The 20,081-nt window shown below is 41.0% G+C and overlaps 3 protein-coding genes across 3 annotated transcripts; 2 read left to right on the forward strand and 1 right to left on the reverse strand.

Annotated features, from left to right (window-relative positions):
- Positions 1 to 1,019: 1,019 nt before the first annotated feature.
- On the forward strand, positions 1,020 to 2,843 carry ddit4 (DNA-damage-inducible transcript 4). The gene is made up of 3 exons (XM_085284819.1): positions 1,020 to 1,169; positions 1,408 to 1,630; positions 1,722 to 2,843. The coding sequence occupies exons 2-3, from the start codon at positions 1,447 to 1,449 to the stop codon at positions 2,219 to 2,221; spliced, it is 684 nt and encodes a 227-aa protein (XP_085140945.1). The 5' UTR covers positions 1,020 to 1,169; positions 1,408 to 1,446; the 3' UTR covers positions 2,222 to 2,843.
- Positions 2,844 to 3,415: 572 nt separating this feature from the next.
- Positions 3,416 to 11,046, reverse strand: dnajb12b (DnaJ heat shock protein family (Hsp40) member B12b). The gene is made up of 9 exons (XM_085284821.1): positions 10,719 to 11,046; positions 7,276 to 7,453; positions 7,019 to 7,164; positions 6,758 to 6,931; positions 6,572 to 6,642; positions 6,311 to 6,420; positions 5,678 to 5,850; positions 5,335 to 5,473; positions 3,416 to 4,933 (listed from the first exon to the last, which is right to left on the reverse strand). The coding sequence occupies exons 1-8, from the start codon at positions 10,861 to 10,863 to the stop codon at positions 5,355 to 5,357; spliced, it is 1,116 nt and encodes a 371-aa protein (XP_085140947.1). The 5' UTR covers positions 10,864 to 11,046; the 3' UTR covers positions 3,416 to 4,933; positions 5,335 to 5,354.
- Positions 11,047 to 11,823: 777 nt separating this feature from the next.
- scd (stearoyl-CoA desaturase (delta-9-desaturase)) lies at positions 11,824 to 19,933 on the forward strand. The gene is made up of 6 exons (XM_085284822.1): positions 11,824 to 11,975; positions 12,240 to 12,498; positions 13,351 to 13,481; positions 13,635 to 13,840; positions 14,191 to 14,423; positions 17,098 to 19,933. Exons 2-6 carry the CDS (start codon positions 12,261 to 12,263, stop codon positions 17,286 to 17,288), a joined length of 999 nt encoding a protein of 332 aa, XP_085140948.1. The 5' UTR covers positions 11,824 to 11,975; positions 12,240 to 12,260; the 3' UTR covers positions 17,289 to 19,933.
- Positions 19,934 to 20,081: the final 148 nt, after the last annotated feature.

The raw sequence follows: 20,081 nt of genomic DNA on the forward strand, positions 1-20,081 counted from the left end.
CCACACTTTCTGAGAATCCAATTAAAAAGTGATTTCTCATAGTTTTTGTTGTTTTTACTCAAGCTACTAAATCTTCTTACTCCACGTCCCCTGCTAAAGATTTCTGATAACTTTTTTATAGTACCCACCTCAGAACATAGTGTTCCTACACGTGTTTATGTATTTCAGTTCCTGTCTAACAAAGTACAGTGTATTCCACGCCTACACACGTGCAGAAATGCAGCGTAGCCTCTGGCTGCTTTCCAACATACAGCTGTGAGCAAAATGTGTAGTATGTAGCCTATGGCCCCGACACAAATAACTTGCTTTTGCATTCTAACAAATCCGCTATATGTTTTTACTCTCATACACAGTTTGTGTTATGCCTTAAAACACTTTGCTATCTTTTGTGATGAAGTAATAAATGGTGCAAAGATGCTACAATAACAACCCCCCGGCGCATTTCTGCATAGAACGTTGCTAAATAACTCTAATAATAATGATGATGATAACATATGTAATTTCTGTGCAGTCTTTTTGTTTGTAACTCAAGGGTAAATGTAGAAAGAGGTGTCCCATAGCCGTTTTTATTATCTGTTTTGCCTTGAGCACAGCGCACTGAGTGTTCTCTGCATCTCTGTGTGCCAGATAAAAAATTCTGATGTAATGGTTTAGCAAAACAGGTGACGTAATGTGCACTGCAACACTGAACCTGCTCATCCAGGCCTACATTCTGTTAAAATGTAGGTGCACATACAGAAAAACGGTTTACCAAATACCCACATAAGATATCAAACAAAGAAACAACAAGATCATTTTCAAGCCCACTCAAGTCCCCTGAAACATATCCATAACACTAGGGTCTGCTATTCATCCCCCACCACCCCCCTTCCTCCTCCTCCCCCTCCTGTTTGTCTTTCTTCTCTGCTGGCATGTTACCAGGCAAGAAGCAGCGCTGGTGTCGTGCCTCTCTTTTTGATTGGCTGGTTAGGGAGAGACAGGCGTGGCCTCGCAGCCCACATATATAAACATTGTTGCAGGACAGACTGCAGAGCTTGGCAGCTGGTGAGAGAAAGAGAGGAAGAGCAGAGGAAAGAAGTTTCCATATACAAATTGCAGACAATAACCGTTAAAACTACGCATCTTAAACATCCACCGCGACCTTGAACCACGCAGAATTTAAATAACGAGTAAGTACAATTAATTTATTTGCCGGTTTTGCTAGTTTACAGCTAATTTTGACAGTGAAACAGCTTCTAGCTGCAGTCAAATTAAAAAGGTGTTCTTTTTGAAAATGTTTATTGTTCATATCTTTAGCAGAAAGCTATACCTCAAAAGCCTGATATGTATGTTTAATTAAGTCGTTAAACGTGGAATTAACGGCAGTAGTTGGGTGCTCATCTGTTGCCTTTGTTTCTCCTGTGACAGTTGACCACATAAGCAGCTGATACTGCAGGGAGGACAACCATGCCTGAACTCTTTGCATATACTGACATCGGCAGCTCACCTCCTTCTCCAGTGGACAGCAGCGACAGAAGGCTGTCCTGGGGCAAACTGGTTCAAAGACTGACTGATTTCAGCACACCTGCCAGCAGCAGGAGTATGGAGTCAGGGTCCAACAATAGCAGCAGGAGTGATCTCTCAGACTCAGGTAAGCAATGCTGCATAGGCATCTCACATCTCATGATTCTTTTCTTCTGTATGCAAGTTTCAGGTTCTAACTCATTCTTGCTTTTACACAGGCTCAGATGTCTCAAGTGACTTGTGTGCCTTCAATGAGGACCTGTTTTATGATCCAATGGAGGAGACACTCTTAAAAGAAGTAGTGGACCTGATTGCACGAAGTCTGAGAGAAGCCAAAGACACAGATTGCGCCTTAAGATGTACAAAACTGCTCATTCCAGACAAACTTCTGGAGCACATTGGACAAGAGCTCCTTCATCTGGCAGCTAGTGAGCCCTGCGGTTTAAGAGGGGCTCTCATTGACCTCTGCGTTGAGCAAGGGGATGTTTGTGAGAGCATGGGACAGCTATCTGTGGACCCATACCTTGTCCCTACATTTCAGCTCGCTCTGGTGTTGAGGCTAGAGTCGGGCGGCCTTTGGCCTAAAATTCAAGGACTCTTTAGCACAAAGTCGCCTTCTACTCCAGTAGTGAGACAAGCTATTAAACTTAGCACTGGTTTCCGTGTGATCAAGAAGAAGCTGTATAGTTCTGAAGATCTTCTAATTGAGGAATGTTAAGTAATACAAACACTGATGTGCTTTGATGCTGACAAGAGGACAATAAAAGCTCACAAAGGGGCCTATTACTGTAATTACATGTATATGAAGCATTCTGAAGTGTATCAGATGGACTTTGTCATGATGTAGTCTACTGTTCCCACTGTAAAGGGGCTGAACTTTATGGTACCTGGAGCAGGCAGTGCTCCTAATACTCACTCACTGACATTCAGATTTTAAAATGACAACATGTAACCATCATATTATATCTGGTGACATGGCATTTACAAGTATTGGAAGTGCATACCTCAGTTTCTATTGAAACTAAACAACGGCAGCTAGCTATATTGTTATAGTTATTATTGAAGTTCATTGTGTTCTTTTTCTTTTTATACATGACAGTTAATTGAATTGGACAAAGCCTGATGAAGTGGTACACCAAGAGAACATTTGGTAACCTTTGTGAAGTGTGAAAGGCCTACCCTTGCTTGCCTTGTGCATTGTTTTTGCAAGCCGCGGCTAAGATTACAAATGTAACTTGATCTTGTGTTGTGCAGCCCTGTCCTGCTTCGGTTGATATTCAAATACTCAGTGAACTTTTTTTTGTACCTTTATCGAATGCAAATAAATGATTGTTTTCTAACATTTTGTTCTTTCTTCTTATTATTTATTCAATCTTTCATATCCAAATGATCCATAGTTGACTTCGCTGACAGAGTTAGGAGAGATCTAAGAATGAGAGAAAGCGAATGAACATCAAGTCTTCAAATGTGCGTGCATATGTGAACCCAGTCTGCAAAATCTACAAACGCAAACTACACTAGAGCACACCAGCTGGTGCGGTGAGGTACAGTGGTTAACGGTATTCCGATGCAGAACAGCTGACAGGAATATGTGGCAGCCATTAAAGCCACATTAAAAAAAAAGCTAGTGTGAAATTTGAAGAAGTCAAAGTCATGAATCAGATGTGCAGCATCTGCAGTCTGCAAAAAAAACAGCTGAGTGTGTTTGTGCTGAAAGAATGTGACGCTGCACATCCTGCCAGGCACATTTTGCACGTCACTGAAGAGCTGAACGTGCACGCCGCCTTGTCTCTAGTTCCCTGTCTCTGTAAGCCAGCCGGCCGGCACACTGTACGTGCCAAATGCGCTGACTGAGCTTTTATCTCCCATTCTGTGCCTGTTCTGTTCAAAGCAGAGAGTCACACTTAGCACGTTTGAGCAACCATGTTTATTTTCATCTAGAATTAAAAACATGGTGGAAAAACGAAGTGAACAAGATCTGTATGGTTTTCTTATCCTCTCTTTATAATCTATTTCTCCAAGAAATAATACAAAGAATAAGTAGCATACTATAAACTTAAAAAGTGAGACAAAAAATGGCTTTTTCCGACAGATTGAGTAGAGACGTGACAGTTCCCAACTTGAACTGGTTAAAGTCTGATTTTGTGGATCGCCACGTCTCATTCTCATGGCATTTATTGTGAAGTTGTACTACATGTTTGCCCTTAATACATTTAAAGGAGGTAAAGTGACAGGGACATGTCCTAGTGGCTATCTCACACACAGCAGAAGAAGACAAATTTCAGGTGTTCAAGTGTCTAAAAAGCCTAGACATTTGACGTATTAGATTACTACTGCATAGTCTGAGAATGTGCATCTAAAATCAAAACCCCTCAAACTTTTCTCCATTGAATTACAGCATAAAATCAAGGTGGCATTCAATGTGGCATCTGTTATATTGCTACATAAATAACATCCATATGACTACATATAACTTAAGTATGGTCTGTTTTCATACCATTCCCCCCGAAAACAAATATAAAGTGTTCTTTATGTTCTTTCTTTAGTGCTTGGAGGTTCTCATTCTTAGTATCCGTTTTGACGTTTAGACATGGAATGCGCCTCCCTGTGTACTCAGAACCATTATGCCAATCCTAATTGATTGGTGATTACATCCTCATCAAATTAGCAAATTCTAAACATGTTTTCATGACCACAAATCACTATGATTTTTATTTTCCACAATAATTTGTCAACACAACTTCCAGTTTTTCATGTATTTCATGTAACAGGGTTTTTGGTATATGTGCCTATCTCTTAAATACTTTGGGTCAACTTCTGTTGTTTAAATGTGCTATAGGCTATAAATAAAATAGATGCAACAGTCCCCACCAAAAAATAGTTTTGTTTTTATACTATGGTATTTTTTGTAATGGAAAAATACACAAACAAAAGAATTCATTTAGGAGTGTTAGCTCACTGGGTGCTAGCTGCCTAGCTTATCTTGAATAAACATAGCTTATTTGTGCAAGCTACTTAAGGGTGGTTGGTTCTGAATGACATGTTTGTTACGATCATCAGCCAATCAGAATTGGCATAATGAAATAAATATTTCTGAGGAATACCCAAGGAGGAGCATCGCATAGTGAGCCATCGAAACGAATGCTTTTCTGAGAACCAGAGTTGCGCAAGTAACCTAAAGTTTTTCAAACCCACATTTTTTGAGGATAGCAAGCTATTTTAAGTACCATTTCCATTCTAAAACACTATATTAACGCTATATCTTTTTATCACATACTAGACTTCCACAGAAATTGTTTGAGTTAGTTTGTGTGATCTGTTTGGTGACGAGTGGTGCTGGTCTGCTCCTTGTTGAGTCATCTTCAGCCTCCAGATTGTAGAAATGCATCTTAATAAATTACTGGTAATCTTTTGTAGTGATTCTGGAAACCTGGAGACAAGAAAAAAAAAAGCCTTTTTCAAAACGTCTTCACAGCAAGCTGGTTGACTTTTGTTGACTTTACCACCATTCTTTTTAGAGGTTCAAGTGTCATGAAGCTGTGATTCTGGTAAGTAAAATTAGTCTGATGTGCTTGCATGATACAAGTATTGACATACTGAAGCCAAATATGGTATTGAGAAAACAGAGGATAGCCAAGCGGAAAGCCTTCTGACGGGCTGTCTGTCTGGTTGTGTATTCAGTCTTTAGCCCCATGCCAGCTGGGATAGGCTTCAGCCCTCCTGCAACCCTAAGTTAATCAAGGGGAATCAATGCTATATATTGGAATGTCAATATTTTTGCCCCATCCCTGGTGCCAAAATGAGAAAATATTCAGAGTTTGAAGAACTTGCTTTGAATCATGAAAGCATTTTCATCCAGAAGAAGCTGTGATCTCGGACAACTTGGCGCAGCTTGGTGTGCGAGCCCTCTGTGCTCTTTGGTATAGATCGCTGTCCCCAAAATAGCGAGCTCTGTATAGCATTCCTTCCTCTGTAAAAAACAAACACACACACACACACACACACACACACACACACACACACACACACACACACACACACACACACACACACACACACACACACACACACACACACACACAATTAAAAAATGATCTCAGCACTGATAATGACACTGACAATCACACCAATACTCATGCTTAAATTCAGATATAAGAATCATTTATTGTCATACTTTGCTGTTTCTCTTTCCAGCAGTTGTTGCGAAGGTTGGAAATATAATCATCCTCCACCGTCCGCTCCAGATTTTTCAGATTCACACCAGTGAACTCTTTGGAGAACTGCTCCCCCACATAATATGGCACCTTCAGGTTCTCAGTCAGCCTCTTCTGTGAGTAACCTGCTGACCTACGTGACAACAGGCCAGAGTGTGGGAGTGTTATCATATGACAGAATGCAGCACAGATCTTGCACCATCTGTCTGTCTTAACATGAGTCACTGCTGACAATGGTTTAAAGCAGGGCCCGAAACTGCAGGCGTATATCTGAACACACAAAGGCAGTGTACTGGGAACGGGACAAGACACATGACAGCAGCACAAACAAGAGGAGCTCTGTGATTAATTGGAACTAACAGAGGTAGCAGCAAATTAATACGAGCAGAAACAACGGCAAATACTGTGAAGGCAAATCTAACACAACCACCCAGCTTATGCAAAGATCGAGTGAAAGCAGAAGTACCGTGAAAAAAACCTGGGTTGGATGCTGCTAACATAGAGATAATCTTTTGTCTAAGTCCCTCGCAGTTTTGCAGAACAACAGTTAGTTGTGTTACTTTAGATTCTTGTGTTACAAGGATCACACTCACGGCCTGAAGCTGAGGCTGTAGGAGGGGCTGTTGACCATTATTTGGCTGAGAGCTGACACAATAACCAGGATGAGGATGGGCATGACTTGCACAAAGAGGGCGAGACCTCCCTGTGGAAAAAACACATTACAAACAAACACACACAGTCTCTGAGAGAAGCCTCAGCTTGTAAAATGGCAGATGACTAAATGTCTCCCCCTGCAGGCAAAACATAAACAACTCTATACAGTTACAGTTTAGCTTTTTAAGTATCAAACTTACATCTTGCTGTCGCTCTCTTCTCTCCCGCCTTTGGTAACGCATCCGCCCATTATTGTATACGTGAGCATGGCCTAGATTGATTTAACACATTTAGCACATAAAAAACGCACCACAGAAATATATATTTGCAATTAAAATACTCCGTCTCACATGCATTATATGGAAACACCAAACTATGAGACTAACTTGATGGATAACCTCCTCCAAAGAACATATTAAAGAGCTCTTCAGGTGAAATATCCGGCTCAAAGTTTCCATTGTCTGGGCCGTGTCTGGAAGGATGTCTTCTCCCTTCCTCACACTGATCGTACTGTCTCCTTTTGTTAACATTGCTCAGAACAGCGTACGCGCTGCCAATAGCTGTTGGAAAGTTAGAACATGAAGCTGCTATAAGTTGCTTTCTGTAAGTGCTATATGAACCTTGGATGAGTTTAATCACCGTCTTACCTTTAAACGCCTCTGTTGCCCCAGGAGCGCTGTTCTTATCTGGATGGAATTTCAAAGCAAGTTTTCTATATGATCTCTTCAGTTCATCCTCTGAGGCATCTTTCGACACCCCGAGAATTTCGTAAAAGTCTTTACATTGTTTTATCCTGTGCAGAGAGCACATGATTACAAATTTCAATCACAATTGCAGTCAATATACCCATCAAGGAGTTTATTTTAACCAACAGTATGTTTATGTAATCAGCAGTCTTACGTACCTCCTCACAGCTTCTAGCTGATCAGCCATGTAGGATTTTGAAGACTCTGCAGGCTTTTCTTCAGGTCTGGCGTTCTCCTTTATGTTCTGCCGTTGTCGAGGCTCCGACACCCCGCTGAAGTCTGAATGGATATCTTGTCTGGGTGTAAATCCATTCTTTGCTATTACATCCAGCAATACTAGAAGATATGTTCAAAGATATTCTATCAAGTACTCAACAGCAGTTAAAAACACAAAATGTTCGATAGTGGGACTATCCATGTCATCAAGCAGATGTAAAGCTACCAAGCAATCAAGTTCAATGGTATTATAAGAGCTTCTTGGGGGCAGAGTATACAACTATAGCTATGTTTGAAAATCATTAAACTAAATATAGTTTTTGTTGGAGGATCTGTCTGCTTGTTGCAGCTTTATTTATTTTATTTTATTTTCAGATATGCTGTGGCTGCAGTTTTAACAGGTTTTATATTTATATGTGAGGTGGGTCATGGTCTAAGGCGTATCTGGGGTGTATGTGGGTGTCCACAGGAATCTAAGAAGAGGTAAAGTTGGGCACAAGCACATGCCACCATGTATAGTGGTGCAAAAAAGTATTTGCATCCTTCCTAATGTCATATTTGTTTTGCACATTTGTCCCACTTCTATGTTTGAGAATCAAAGAAAACTTAATGTTAGACATGGATAACTCAAATATAATACAAAGTGCAGTTTTTATATCAGGATTTCATTTATTAAGTGAAAAAACTAACCAACCTACCTGCCCCGTGGGAAAAAGTTATTGCCCCTTAAACCTAATAACTGGTTGTGCCATCCACGGCAGCAAGAACTGGCATCAAGCATTTGGGATAACTCACAATGAATCTTTCACATCACTCTGGAGGAATTTTGGCCCACTGTTCTTGGCAGAATTGTTTCAGTATGAATGGTCTGTTTAAGGTCATCCTAAAGTATCTGAATAGAATTTAACTCCAGACTTTGACTAGGCCAACCCAAAACCTTCATTTGGTTTTTATTTAAAGGTGGACTTGCTGGTTGCTTTTCAGTTACTTTGTGCGATTGAGCTTCAACGCAGGAACCGATCGCTGGTCTGATGTTCTTTTTATGAAATGCTGTGTGTTTTATGCCAGATGCAAAGGCACTCAACCTTTCTATAAAGTTCAGCTTTTGTCTCATCAGTCCACAGAATTTTGTGACCTTCTGGATGAGCCATTGATGTGCTCTTGGAGTACTATTGGTACTCCAAGAAGTACTCAATTATCAGAGAATTTTGTTTGATGATCTGAAGCATGTAAGTGGCACAAATGTACAAAAAAAATACAAAAACACAAAAACAAGAAAAAGACAAACTTTTTCACACCAATAAATATAGTACATTTGTTTGCATGTGTGGCTATATTGATCACTTTTCTGTTTTTATTCAGCTGAATGTTGTATTTCTGTATTTATTTAGTATTGAGCTACAAACCAGATTCCAAAAAAGTTGGGACACAAAACAAATTGTGAATAAAAACTGAATGCAACGATGTGGAGATGGCAAATGTCAATATTTTATTCAGAATAGAACATAAATCACGGAACAAAAGTTGAAACTGAGAAAATGTATCATTTTAAGGGAAAAATATGGTGAAATGTCATGGTGTCAACAAATCCCTAAAAAGTTGGGACAAGGCCATTTTCACCACTGTGTGGCATCTCCCCTTCTTCTTACAACACTCAACAGACGTCTGGGGACCGAGGAGACCAGTTTCTCAAGTTTAGAAATAGGAATGCTCTCCCATTCTTGTCTAATACAGGCCTCTAACTGTTCAATCGTCTTGGGCCTTCTTTGTCGCATCTTCCTCTTTATGATGCGCCAAATGTTCTCTATAGGTGAAAAATCTGGACTGCAGACTGGCCATTTCAGTACCCGGATCCTTCTCCTACGCAGCCATGATGTTGTGATTGATGCAGAATGTCGTCTGGCATTATCTTGTTGAAAAATGCAGGGTCTTCCCTGAAAGAGATGACGTCTGGATGGGAGCATATGTTGTTCTAGAACCTGAATATATTTTTCTGCGTTGATGGTGCCTTTCCAGACATGCAAGCTGCCCATGCCACACGCACTCATGCAACCCCATACCATCAGAGATGCAGGCTTCTGAACTGAGTGTTGATAACAACTTGGGTTGTCCTCTTTGGTCCGGATGACATGGCGTCCCACATTTCCAAAAAGAGCTTCGAATCGTGACTCGTCTGACCACAGAACAGTCTTCATTTTGCCACAGTCCATTTTAAATGATCCCTGGCCCAGTGAAAACGCCTGAGCTTGTGGATCTTGCTTAGAAATGGCTTCTTCTTTGCACTGTAGAGTTTCAGCTGGCAACGGCGGATGGCACGGTGGATTGTGTTCACTGACAATGGTTTCTGGAAGTATTCCTGAGCCCATTCTGTGATTTCCTTTACAGTAGCATTCCTGTTTGTGGTGCAGTGTCGTTTAAGGGCCCGGAGATCACGGGCATCCAGTATGGGTTTACGCCCTTGACCCTTACGCACAGAGATTGTTCCAGATTCTCTGAATCTTCTGATGATGTTATGCACAGTTGATGATGATAACTGCAAAGTCTTTGCAATTTTTCGCCAGGTAACACCTTTCTGATATTGCTCCACTATCTTTCTGCGCAACATTGTGGGAATTGGTGATCCTCTACCCATCTTGGCTTCTGAGAGACACTGCCACTCTGAGAAGCTCTTTTTATACCCAATCATGTTGCCAATTAACCTAATTAGTGTTAATTGGTCTTCCAGCTCTTCGTTATGCTCAAGTTGACTTTTTCCAGCCTCTTATTGCTACTTGTCCCAACTTTTTTGGGATTTGTTGACACCGTGTAATTTTGAATCAACATATTTTTCCTTTGAAATGATACATTTTCTCGGATTAAACTTTTGATCTGTCATCTACGTTCTATTCTGAATAGAATATTGACATTTGCCATCTCCACATCATTGCATTCAGTTTTTATTCACAATTTGTTTTGTGTCCCAACTTTTTTGCAATCCGGTTTGTAGATTGGCGAGCTCAGAAGGATAATACCTGTGTTGTCAAAAATATTTTTTGAAATGATCACGGGAAAGTAGCATGTAGTAATCTTGGACATCTAGGACTTATTTAGCCTTTCTCCCAGTCCACTCCTGTTCACCTAAATTAAAGGCTTAGCTTTCTGTTAGAAAAGCAAATTAAAGCACTGCAGACACTTCATTTTAAAGTGAAATTCGTACAAAAAAAAGAATGAGAAAAAACGCAGAAGCTGCATAAATGAACCAGCTAGCTTAAGTGCTATCAAAGGCCCTGGCTACATGCGCTGCTCATGAGGAGTGCAGGTGATGCTGCAGGCTGTGGAGGTGATGATGCGCATCTTCGCAGCTGAATGTGCGCCCCCCTCCCCCTTTCCCCCCATATTGACTTACCTTTGGCTTTCTCTGTCGGGAAGAGCCTCTGCGCCTTCTCCAGGAACCTCTGCGCCTTGTCCGGCTGTTGGTTGGTTAAGGCGGCCGCTGCAATGTCAATGCAGCGCTCCGCTTCGTCCCTGTTTACCTCCATCGCAGCAGGCATCAGCAGCAACTAACTGGACCAGAAGTAAATACGGGCGCCTGATGATGACGCCAGATAGATGCTGCAGGAAAAAAAAATATGTATCAGTCAGTCGGTGATATGCATTCATCAATGTGGTGCTATTTTTTTGTCTGCTGCTGGTGCATGGGGATTGGAGATTTTAGTAATAGGTGAGCCCTGTTTGCAGAAAATCAACAGTATCGGCTGCGTGCGCTGCCCCATTTTCACCATTAGATGGCGACAGATTGCCATTTTTTTTTTTCAAATGTAGGTCAAGAGGGTGAACACCCATTGGTGTGTTTATCCATCCGTCCAACCATCCATCCATTTTCTGCTCCTCGCCCGGGTAAATATGGGCCGTGTGATCCTTAATTTGGCCATGCAGTGTGTAGCTGCAATTTCCTAATGTTGTAAACCTGCTCAATATTTGGCAATAAAACCCTTTCTGATTCTGATTTTGCAGCAGAGTCAAAGCTCTTCTTCACAGGGTGACGTAAACAGCCTTTTCGACCTGTTCTGCAGTGTTTATGGAGACTCAGTTGTTTTTTTTCCCGTCATGCCTAAAATACTTTTTCTGGTGTTCAGCAGCTTATGCTATTTTTGGGCACATTGAAAGTTTGTATCTCACAATTAAACTTCTATAGACGGAGAATGGGGATGACGTAACAGATGAAGCATCCTATTTTCCTACGTGGGTGGAGGACAGGGGGGAGGGGGCTCTACTGCCGGGGTTTGGGTACAGTAACTTGTTTTGTTCCACTTGCATCATTAACACAGTGCTTGTGTTTCACTCCACGCCTGATTTCAAAAGGAAAACGGTTACACGGTTCAATGTTTGTGCATGTCTAGACAGCAACAAGATCGGCTAGTCTCCAGAGGTGGCAAATATACATCTGGCAAACCGGAGAATGAATAAAAGGTGAACAGCAGATAAACAAACAGCCAATCAGAGCCCGAGCAAGAGGCGACAGGCGAGCGCTCATTGGTCGGCCACACCACGAGTTCTAGTTCTCATTGCGGAGCTATCACTCTCCCTTTTCTGGGTTACTGTAATTTTGGGTCAAGCAGACTGTCCTCCGTTTATCTCGTTTCTGCCCTTCTGCCTATCTTCGGTGAGTTATTGAGTAAAAATTTTCCCTCCCACAGGTGTTTCATCAGGGGTTTTTTTTGGCGCGTTGGAGCGTCGCGTTACCGCTTTATAAGTCAGCATCGTCGCTACCGTCTTCCTCTTCATCCTCCGACAGCGCCAGCCAGCAAGCAGCTAGCCTGCCGGGGCTAGTCAGCACAAAATTAATTAACATATTGACAAAACAGCCTCCATTACACACAAAAAGCGCCGAGGCGACTGACTTCTCTCCTCTGTTTGCCGCTCACAGCATCACAGCACCGCTGCCACAATGACGGAGGCGGAGGCGTTAGAGAACAAGCAGCAGCAGCGCAAGTCCAGCAACGGGGATGTTCTTCCAGAGAGCGCCAGAGAAGACGCGTTTGATCACACGTACAAAGAGAAAGAGGGCCCAAAACCTCCCCGGATCATCGTATGGAAAAATGTCATACTGATGACTCTGTTGCACATAGGAGCCTTGTACGGCGTGTTCGTCGTACCTTCAGCATCTCGTTTGACCTTGCTTTGGTGTAAGTGCGAAAAGAAAATTGCCTGTTACACCCCCTTTTCTCCTTTTTTGCATGTTGGTTTTGTTTACTTATTTAGTGGAAATCATATTTTATCAAATCAACAGCTGTTATGTCAGCAGCACGCCCTGCTTTTCTCGCCGGTGGTGAATGCAAATAGGCGGCTTCATATATCTGTGATCCTCCCAGCATCCTTCATGGAGATGGAGGATTATAGATCAGGAATAAAGTCATCAGAGATTACATGTCACAGCACGTACCTTTAAGATGGGCTGTCAGGAAAATAAACTGGCCTCCTTAATGTCAGTTTTTTAAAAATAAAGGTCAAGTAGACAAATGAAGAATAGCTGGATAATTAGCATAAACTGCACTTTATTTATACAGTTTCTTCACTGCTGTGTCACAACTCTTTTAGCTTTTAGTCTTTCATGAACTCAACCATGAAATGTTTTTATTATTAGATTTGGCTTCTTTTACACTGTAAAGGACACAGCTTTACACTGTAATCTCCTTGGGAAACAGACAGGCCAGTGCTAACCAGGTGACCTGAGGGAAATTGTGCACAAAATCTAATCAAATCCCAAAGAGCCTTTTGGATCAAATTGATAAAGATTGTGGTAAACAAATACTCTAGTGCTTTAACAATTTATGCTATTTGGGGGGGAAAAACAGAAACGCATCTGTCTCGTGATCTGTCACTTGTTGCTGGATGTTCTTCCCAGCCCTAACAATAACAGTGCAATTGTGCAGAAAATAATGCACAAACACTGCAGTGTGCAGCATCTGCAACAAAGTGCTGTTGACATGAGCACAAAAGTAGGTCAAACTAATTTGCCCATGTGTTTCTTTCCACAGCTGTACTTTGTTTTTTGATAAGTGCGTTAGGAGTCACTGCAGGAGCGCATCGCCTGTGGAGTCACAGATCCTACAAGGCTACATTACCTTTAAGGATTTTCCTCAGTGTAGCTAACTCCATGGCATTTCAGGCAAGCAAAAATGACTGTTCTGCTGACACATCTTTTTAGTATACAAACACACACTTATGACCTGGAGCCAAGATAATAGCAGCTTTTGTTTCACTATAAGTACCGTGCTGTGTCAACAGTGTGCATAATCTTGATCTTAATTCCAAACCACAGAATGATATCTTTGAATGGGCTCGAGACCACAGGGTTCACCACAAATACTCGGAAACAGACGCCGACCCTCACAATGCCGTCCGTGGCTTTTTCTTTTCTCATATCGGCTGGCTGTTGGTACGCAAACACCCTGATGTGATCGAGAAAGGACGCAAGCTGGAGCTCACCGACCTGCTAACAGACAAAGTTGTCATGTTTCAGAGGAAGTAAGTGGCATGATTAAGGTTCAGACTTCACACTGCATCTAGTTGCTAAAAAAAACAAAGTGCAATGGGTGCAAATAGCAAGACAGTAGTGTTGCAGTTTCTATAAATATAAGTAAATGTTAGAGTACTGCTGTGGAGATGTTTTCATAATGGCAAGCTGTGTTAGTCATTCTGGTTTAACAAGATGACAATTACTAACGTAAGATTCACGGAGAGCAGGCTTAAATGGAAAATAGGTCAAGTGGAAATAAAGGGAAAAAAAGTGAGCATTTTCTTATCTGGCAAACAGAGTTTTTGTATTTAAATAATTTGTTTTTTGCTGATACCTACTCTCGCTATCTCCTCAACAGGTATTACAAGCTCTCCGTGCTGGTCATGTGCTTTATTATCCCAACAATCGTGCCTTGGTACCTGTGGGGGGAGTCTCTGTGGGTGGCCTACTTCGTCCCAACTCTGCTTAGGTACACCTTGGTGCTGAACGCTACCTGGCTGGTCAACAGCGCTGCCCACATGTGGGGAAACAGGCCCTATGACAAGAACATCAACCCCAGAGAGAACAAGTTTGTCACTTTCAGTGCTATAGGTATGAACAACACCCCAACACATGCTCATGGCAGAAATTACACACCAGAATGTACAGCACAGGACAGCGAATGCTTGTATAGGGATATTTTTAAGTATTTTTTAAGTAAAATTGAAGAAGAAAAGCCAGATTTTTAATGTAAGTTTGTTACTTCGGTATAGCGTCACCTTCAGAGCAAATGTAATTACATTGTACATGATACATGCCCTCGTTTTGCTTTTATTTGACTGCACAGTTGCGTCAAGCGTTCAGTGCAGTAAAAGTCAAATCATCCAATTATGCTTAAACAAATTTGCTAACCAGTGATTATCATCTCTCTCTCCCCTATAGTTTCTGTTTTGCCCTGTCTTCCTATGCTTTCTCTTTTTTCTTTTCTCTGTCCCCTCACCTCGCAAACGGTCGTGGCACGTGGCTCCCTGTTTCTCCCTGGTTCTTCTGGAGGTTTCCTGTTAAAAGCGAGTTTTTCCTTCCCACCGTCGCCGACAGCTTGCTCATAGGGGATCTTCCGATTGTTGGGAATGCCTCCTTAATACTGCAGGGTCGTTACCTTGCAGTATAAAGTGCCGTGAGGCGGCTGTTGCTGTGATTTCGCGCTATATAAACGAACTTGAATTGGACTGAATTGAACTAAAACAAAAGGAACGACTTTTACAGGCCCATGTAAACATTTTATTTACCAGATGTGCTAAATGGTGGATAAAATGTTTAAAAACAAAAAGTACATACTTGATTTGAACCTATTTTATTAACGATTTTTACCTGATTACCACTTTGTCCACCTCCTCCCCTCACTATGCATGCACCTTGTTCAACCAGTAGGAGTCAGCAGTGCAGTGACAAAGAGCACCCGATAGATATATCAAAAGAGCTGGATATTCTAAGATGGCACCCAGCTATTCACCCCATAGCAAGTTAAGTCTAGTTTTAGAAGAGGCACAATTTAGCAGCTGTATCTTTGGTAATGATTATGCAGGGAAGAAAGTCATCTTTTGTTAGGGAACATCACACGATGTCACCAATATACCACCACAGTCTGTCATTGTTCCTGCAGTTGCTTCTGAATTGTTTATTTTAGGGATGCAACTGCTGTGCAATTCTCGGATGATATTAACATTTAAAGCATTTTAGTCGATTCCAATATTTTTTTGTAGTATTCCTTTTCCTTTAAATAACTGAACAGTTTTAAAAGCTGTCAGCTCGTCACACCAGGTTCAAACAATTAGTCAGTGCAAAACTGAATTAATGCAGCAGTTAGCTGTCCGACACTGACTATCATTTTATATTGGTGAACAAGGCCAATGCCAATCTCTTGATCAGTTTTTCATAAAGAATTTATCAGAATTTAAATGTAGAATTTATGTGCATAAAACCATATAAACTCCTAACAGTCAAAGCCTGGAAGACACAAAATCACTAAAAAGCTACGTGGTTGCAAAAAAAGTTTTTCTTCAGGGGGAAAAATGTTTCACAAGGTTGTAGACGTTCTACAACCTTTAGGCAAGGTCCACATGGCCAAGCTTTAGTTGCATTAGCTGGCTGGACACACACTAAAATAGGATAAGATAAAGATAAAGGGTATAAAAAAACGCTGTTATCAACATTTTTGGGTAACCCAGTCTTTCTTCATCAGGCTTTGTGCATACAGCTATAAAAGGAACGTTAGCTAATCAAGGACTACCTACTAAACTCGAGCCAAAAAGGTCATGGAGGAATAAAAATAGAGCACTGCTGGCTGAAACATTTATTTCGCTGTCTCTCAGTGTGTACCGTTGGCAGCAGCACATGAGAGCTTTCCAACTTTCAGCTTGAGATAACATGATGATGAAGATGTGCTTTTAGGTATAGTTTTAGTATAGTATAGGCCTAGTCTAGTTATTTACTAAGATAATATGACAACGGAAATAAATGTAATTGTAAATTTCTTGTTTATACACTGAGCTCTGCTCTAATCAGCTGGTTATGTTTGTAGCCAACAGGGAAATTGAGTTTCAGGTGGACAAACTATGTAAGATCACCACTCATGATTGAAGGGTGTTTCCCCTTGTCCCTTCTTTTTCCTTATCAGCCAAATAGCAAATATTGGCTGATAGATCGGCGGTTGATATATTGGTCGGGTTGTTCAATATGTGCTACTGCGTCTTTACTCTCTAGTTGTGTGGTATTACCATGGTTTGGCTGAAGCAGGTTTGCATCTAGGGAATATCATCAGGAGAAGAATGAAACCGAACTTATAAACATTAGAATTCTGGTTTGACAGCCTTTTTTTTTCCCTTTTATTTTGGTTTGTAGTACACCTCATAAGCAGGCAAACACCGACAAAGCTCAGAGACGATCTGAAAAGTGGGTGAGGTGGGATTATAAATACTGCAGGGAATGATTAGAGAATGGAAAGGAGGGAAGCGCGGCTCAGGTGACTTTACAGGTGGGAAAAGCAGACAGGTGGGAGCAGCAGTAATGACATCACAGCCAGTGGTATCGAACCACCCAAAACCTGTGACAACACCACAGGCTACCTGTAAACACAGATCCCAGCAGTGAAACAGTTGAAGAATCTTCTTTTTCTTTTAAAGACTGAAAACTGAAAACATGGAACGCGTTGCAAAGACGGCTTTTGACTGAAATCCAGTTTTACATGTTTTTTTAATCGTTCATTCCTGTTTCCTGTGCTTTGCAGGTGAGGGATTTCACAACTATCACCACACGTTCCCATATGACTATGCAACCAGCGAGTTTGGCTGCAAGTTGAACCTTACCACTTGTTTCATCGACTTCATGTGTTTCTTGGGCCTGGCCAAAGACTGCAAGAAGGTGTCCCGTGAGCTAGTCCTGGCCCGGATACAGCGCACCGGAGACCGCAGTGGCTAAGATCGCTAAACTGTGGTCAGCTTCAAGGCAAAACGACCGATAAGAAGAAATTCCACAGTCCTTTGACAGCTATACATTTCTCATTCTCTGAGGATTAAAGTCAGCTTTATAAGGGCCTTGACCACATTTTTGCTTGTTTTTGTGGTTTTTGTAGCTGTAACTAAACAAATTATTCAAGATGAAAAGAAAAAAGATGTTTCAGATTTGAATTAGATGCATTTTAAAAGTCACCTCCATTTTCCGCTGTTTTGCCACTTTTGGTGTGCATTCTTCATGCAAGATCAGTTATGTAGCCGATCATTTTTATGTAAGTATGAATTAATTATTCTTCAAAACTGACAAGGAGTGGAGCACTTAAATATGGAGTAACATTTTAACTGTTAAGGTACATTACTGCTTCAAGAGTGTTGCCTTTATTGTAGTTTACAACAAGTTTTCAACTGTTCTCATAAATAGATTTAATTTCTGAGCAGTTTAGATTTGAAATGAAGAGGTGAGAGGTCATGTTTGTTTTGCTTTTTGCAAAAAATAAATAAATAAATAAAATGCTTGCTTTAATGAAATATGAGAGAATACTGAGGGAACCCAGACCTTATTAGCCTGAGCATTCTGACAACCAGTAGGCCAAAGCTTTACACAACCTGCAGGGTGCAACACTGTGGTTGCTTTTAGCAGAAATCTACACTGGATATCTATTGAGAAAAGTTCAAGCACTTTGAAAAAGATTAGCTGTGCGATAATTGGACGGAGTTTTCTCGCGATAATATAGGGAATTTGTTTAACATTAGAATGAAACTGCCGCTTAGCGTAAGCAGTTAATGAGAATTGTAACTTTACCTTAGAAAGATAAAAAATTTTACTGAGTTTTTGGGTGCTGGATGAATATATCATTAGTGCCAAGAGCGTGTCAAATGACAACATTTTTACAACCATCTCTGTGGTCCACTAGAGCACACTAAGTCGCCTCTTTGCATAACATGATTGTTGGAGTTGTTTTTTTTTTAACATTGTGGCATGAGCGGCTTTTTGCTTAACTGATTTTATCCAACTTGTGTGACTATTTTGTCCTTAAACATCTGCAGCATAGAGCTCCCTGATAGGTGTAGCAGCCAGTCATGTGGCAGTTCTGGCGTTACAAAACAACATGTCACCCATGCATGGCGATATACTGTAGTAGGTGTTGTAGTGAGGTGTTGTGTCGGTGACTGTGAAGGCAGAACTGCGTCTATTTTTGTAACGTGCTGTGGAGCTGCATCGCTTTGGATCATCAGAACCGTTGGCGCCGCGTTGATTTCCGAACAGGGTCTGGTTTCCCTTTGATGTGCTACAAAGGTCGTTATTTCAGAATTTTAGGTGCATCAGTGTTCATGTTAATCTTTGATTCTGATGTGTGGAATGCGTAGATTATTTATGTGTTTAATTGTTTTTTCTTTCTTATCGACTTTCAAAAAAAAAAGCAAAAGAAAATATTGTTCGAACCTGATAAAAATATTTCTGCATTCCAATATTTGGCTGACAGCCTTGTAAAAATATATCTTTAAAAAAAATCTGAAAACTGGAGCAATTGTTCATTTGTTCTTAAGAGTCAGGATCAACCTAATGCCTTATGACTTGCATCCATTCCTTCGCTTCCTGTCAGTTGAGTCAAAAATGCTCGAGTACCGCAAAACAAATTTGACTTCTGAGTTCCGTGTTTACACTGAGTGGAACATTGTTTTTCTCCTAAAATCATGTTTAATTTTAGGCAAACGTAGCATGGCAACACTGAGGAAATGTACATGCAAACGGAGGATAGGATTTAAGCGTAAAAGAGTCCGGTACAAAATGAAAAGCTGGCGAGAATGTTACATCGTGAGGTTTAAAGCTGCAGTGCGAAACTTTTGCTTCCCTTTTATGGCCGTGAGAGCAGTTGTGGCGATCTGTGTTGCCCTAGCCGTTGATCACTTCTTCCTTTTTTTGAGATTGTGATCCTGCCCATGAACGCATTGGCTTTCATAGGGTTTTCCACCATTGCTTTGTCATTGTAGCTATGCCATGGGTGGTGAAAGCCGAAAGCAGGCAGACCAGCAGTAAGACTCCCAGTATAAAATGGAGCACCCATCAATTGCAAAAGTATGAAAAAGGAGCTGGGTGGAAGTAGGTTGCTTGTTGTAGAGACGGCAACTGAAAACTGGCTTTAAGATCCATGTATTTGTAAGTTAGATGTATATCAGTGGATCATCTTGTTTGGGCTTCCTGAGCTAATGCTATATTTGATATTTAATCCTTTAATTTGACTAAACAGATTTATCCATTAGGCTTACCCAGCTCCGTGAATGTAAATTAATTACTATCCAAAGGTCTCGCACTTTAGCTTTAACTTGGGCCCTGATAGATGGATGGTGCCAGCTTCTCTCAACTCATCACAGCATCTCGGCATAAAAACTTAAAACAAAGGTGCTGTCGTGAGGACATCATTAGAGCACTTACCAAAACAGATGGCATTATATACTATTACAACAACGCCGGCTGGCCAGAGCACCAAAAGCAGCGTTTTCCTAATGAGGAGAGAGAGGGGTCGAGCTGTTTTCAGTCTGATAATGTCTACTGTATTAAAAATCTGAAATAAATTCACAATATTTTCAATACACTTGTAATTCCATTAACAGTTGTTGCTCATTTATTTCTGTTTTCACTCTCTGTGTCTTTGGGTTTTATGATTCTAAATAAATTTGCGCTGTGCATGCCAAACATTTAGAGTAGTTCCATGAGACATTTTGGTTTACACATACTTAGTTCTCGCTTTCAGAATGG

The sequence above is a fragment of the Mchenga conophoros genome, linkage group LG8 (genome assembly GCF_057382185.1).
Source record: "Mchenga conophoros isolate Kocher_MC1m ecotype Shallow Benthic linkage group LG8, M_conophoros_male_GT1.1, whole genome shotgun sequence".
Lineage (NCBI taxonomy): Eukaryota > Metazoa > Chordata > Actinopteri > Cichliformes > Cichlidae > Mchenga > Mchenga conophoros.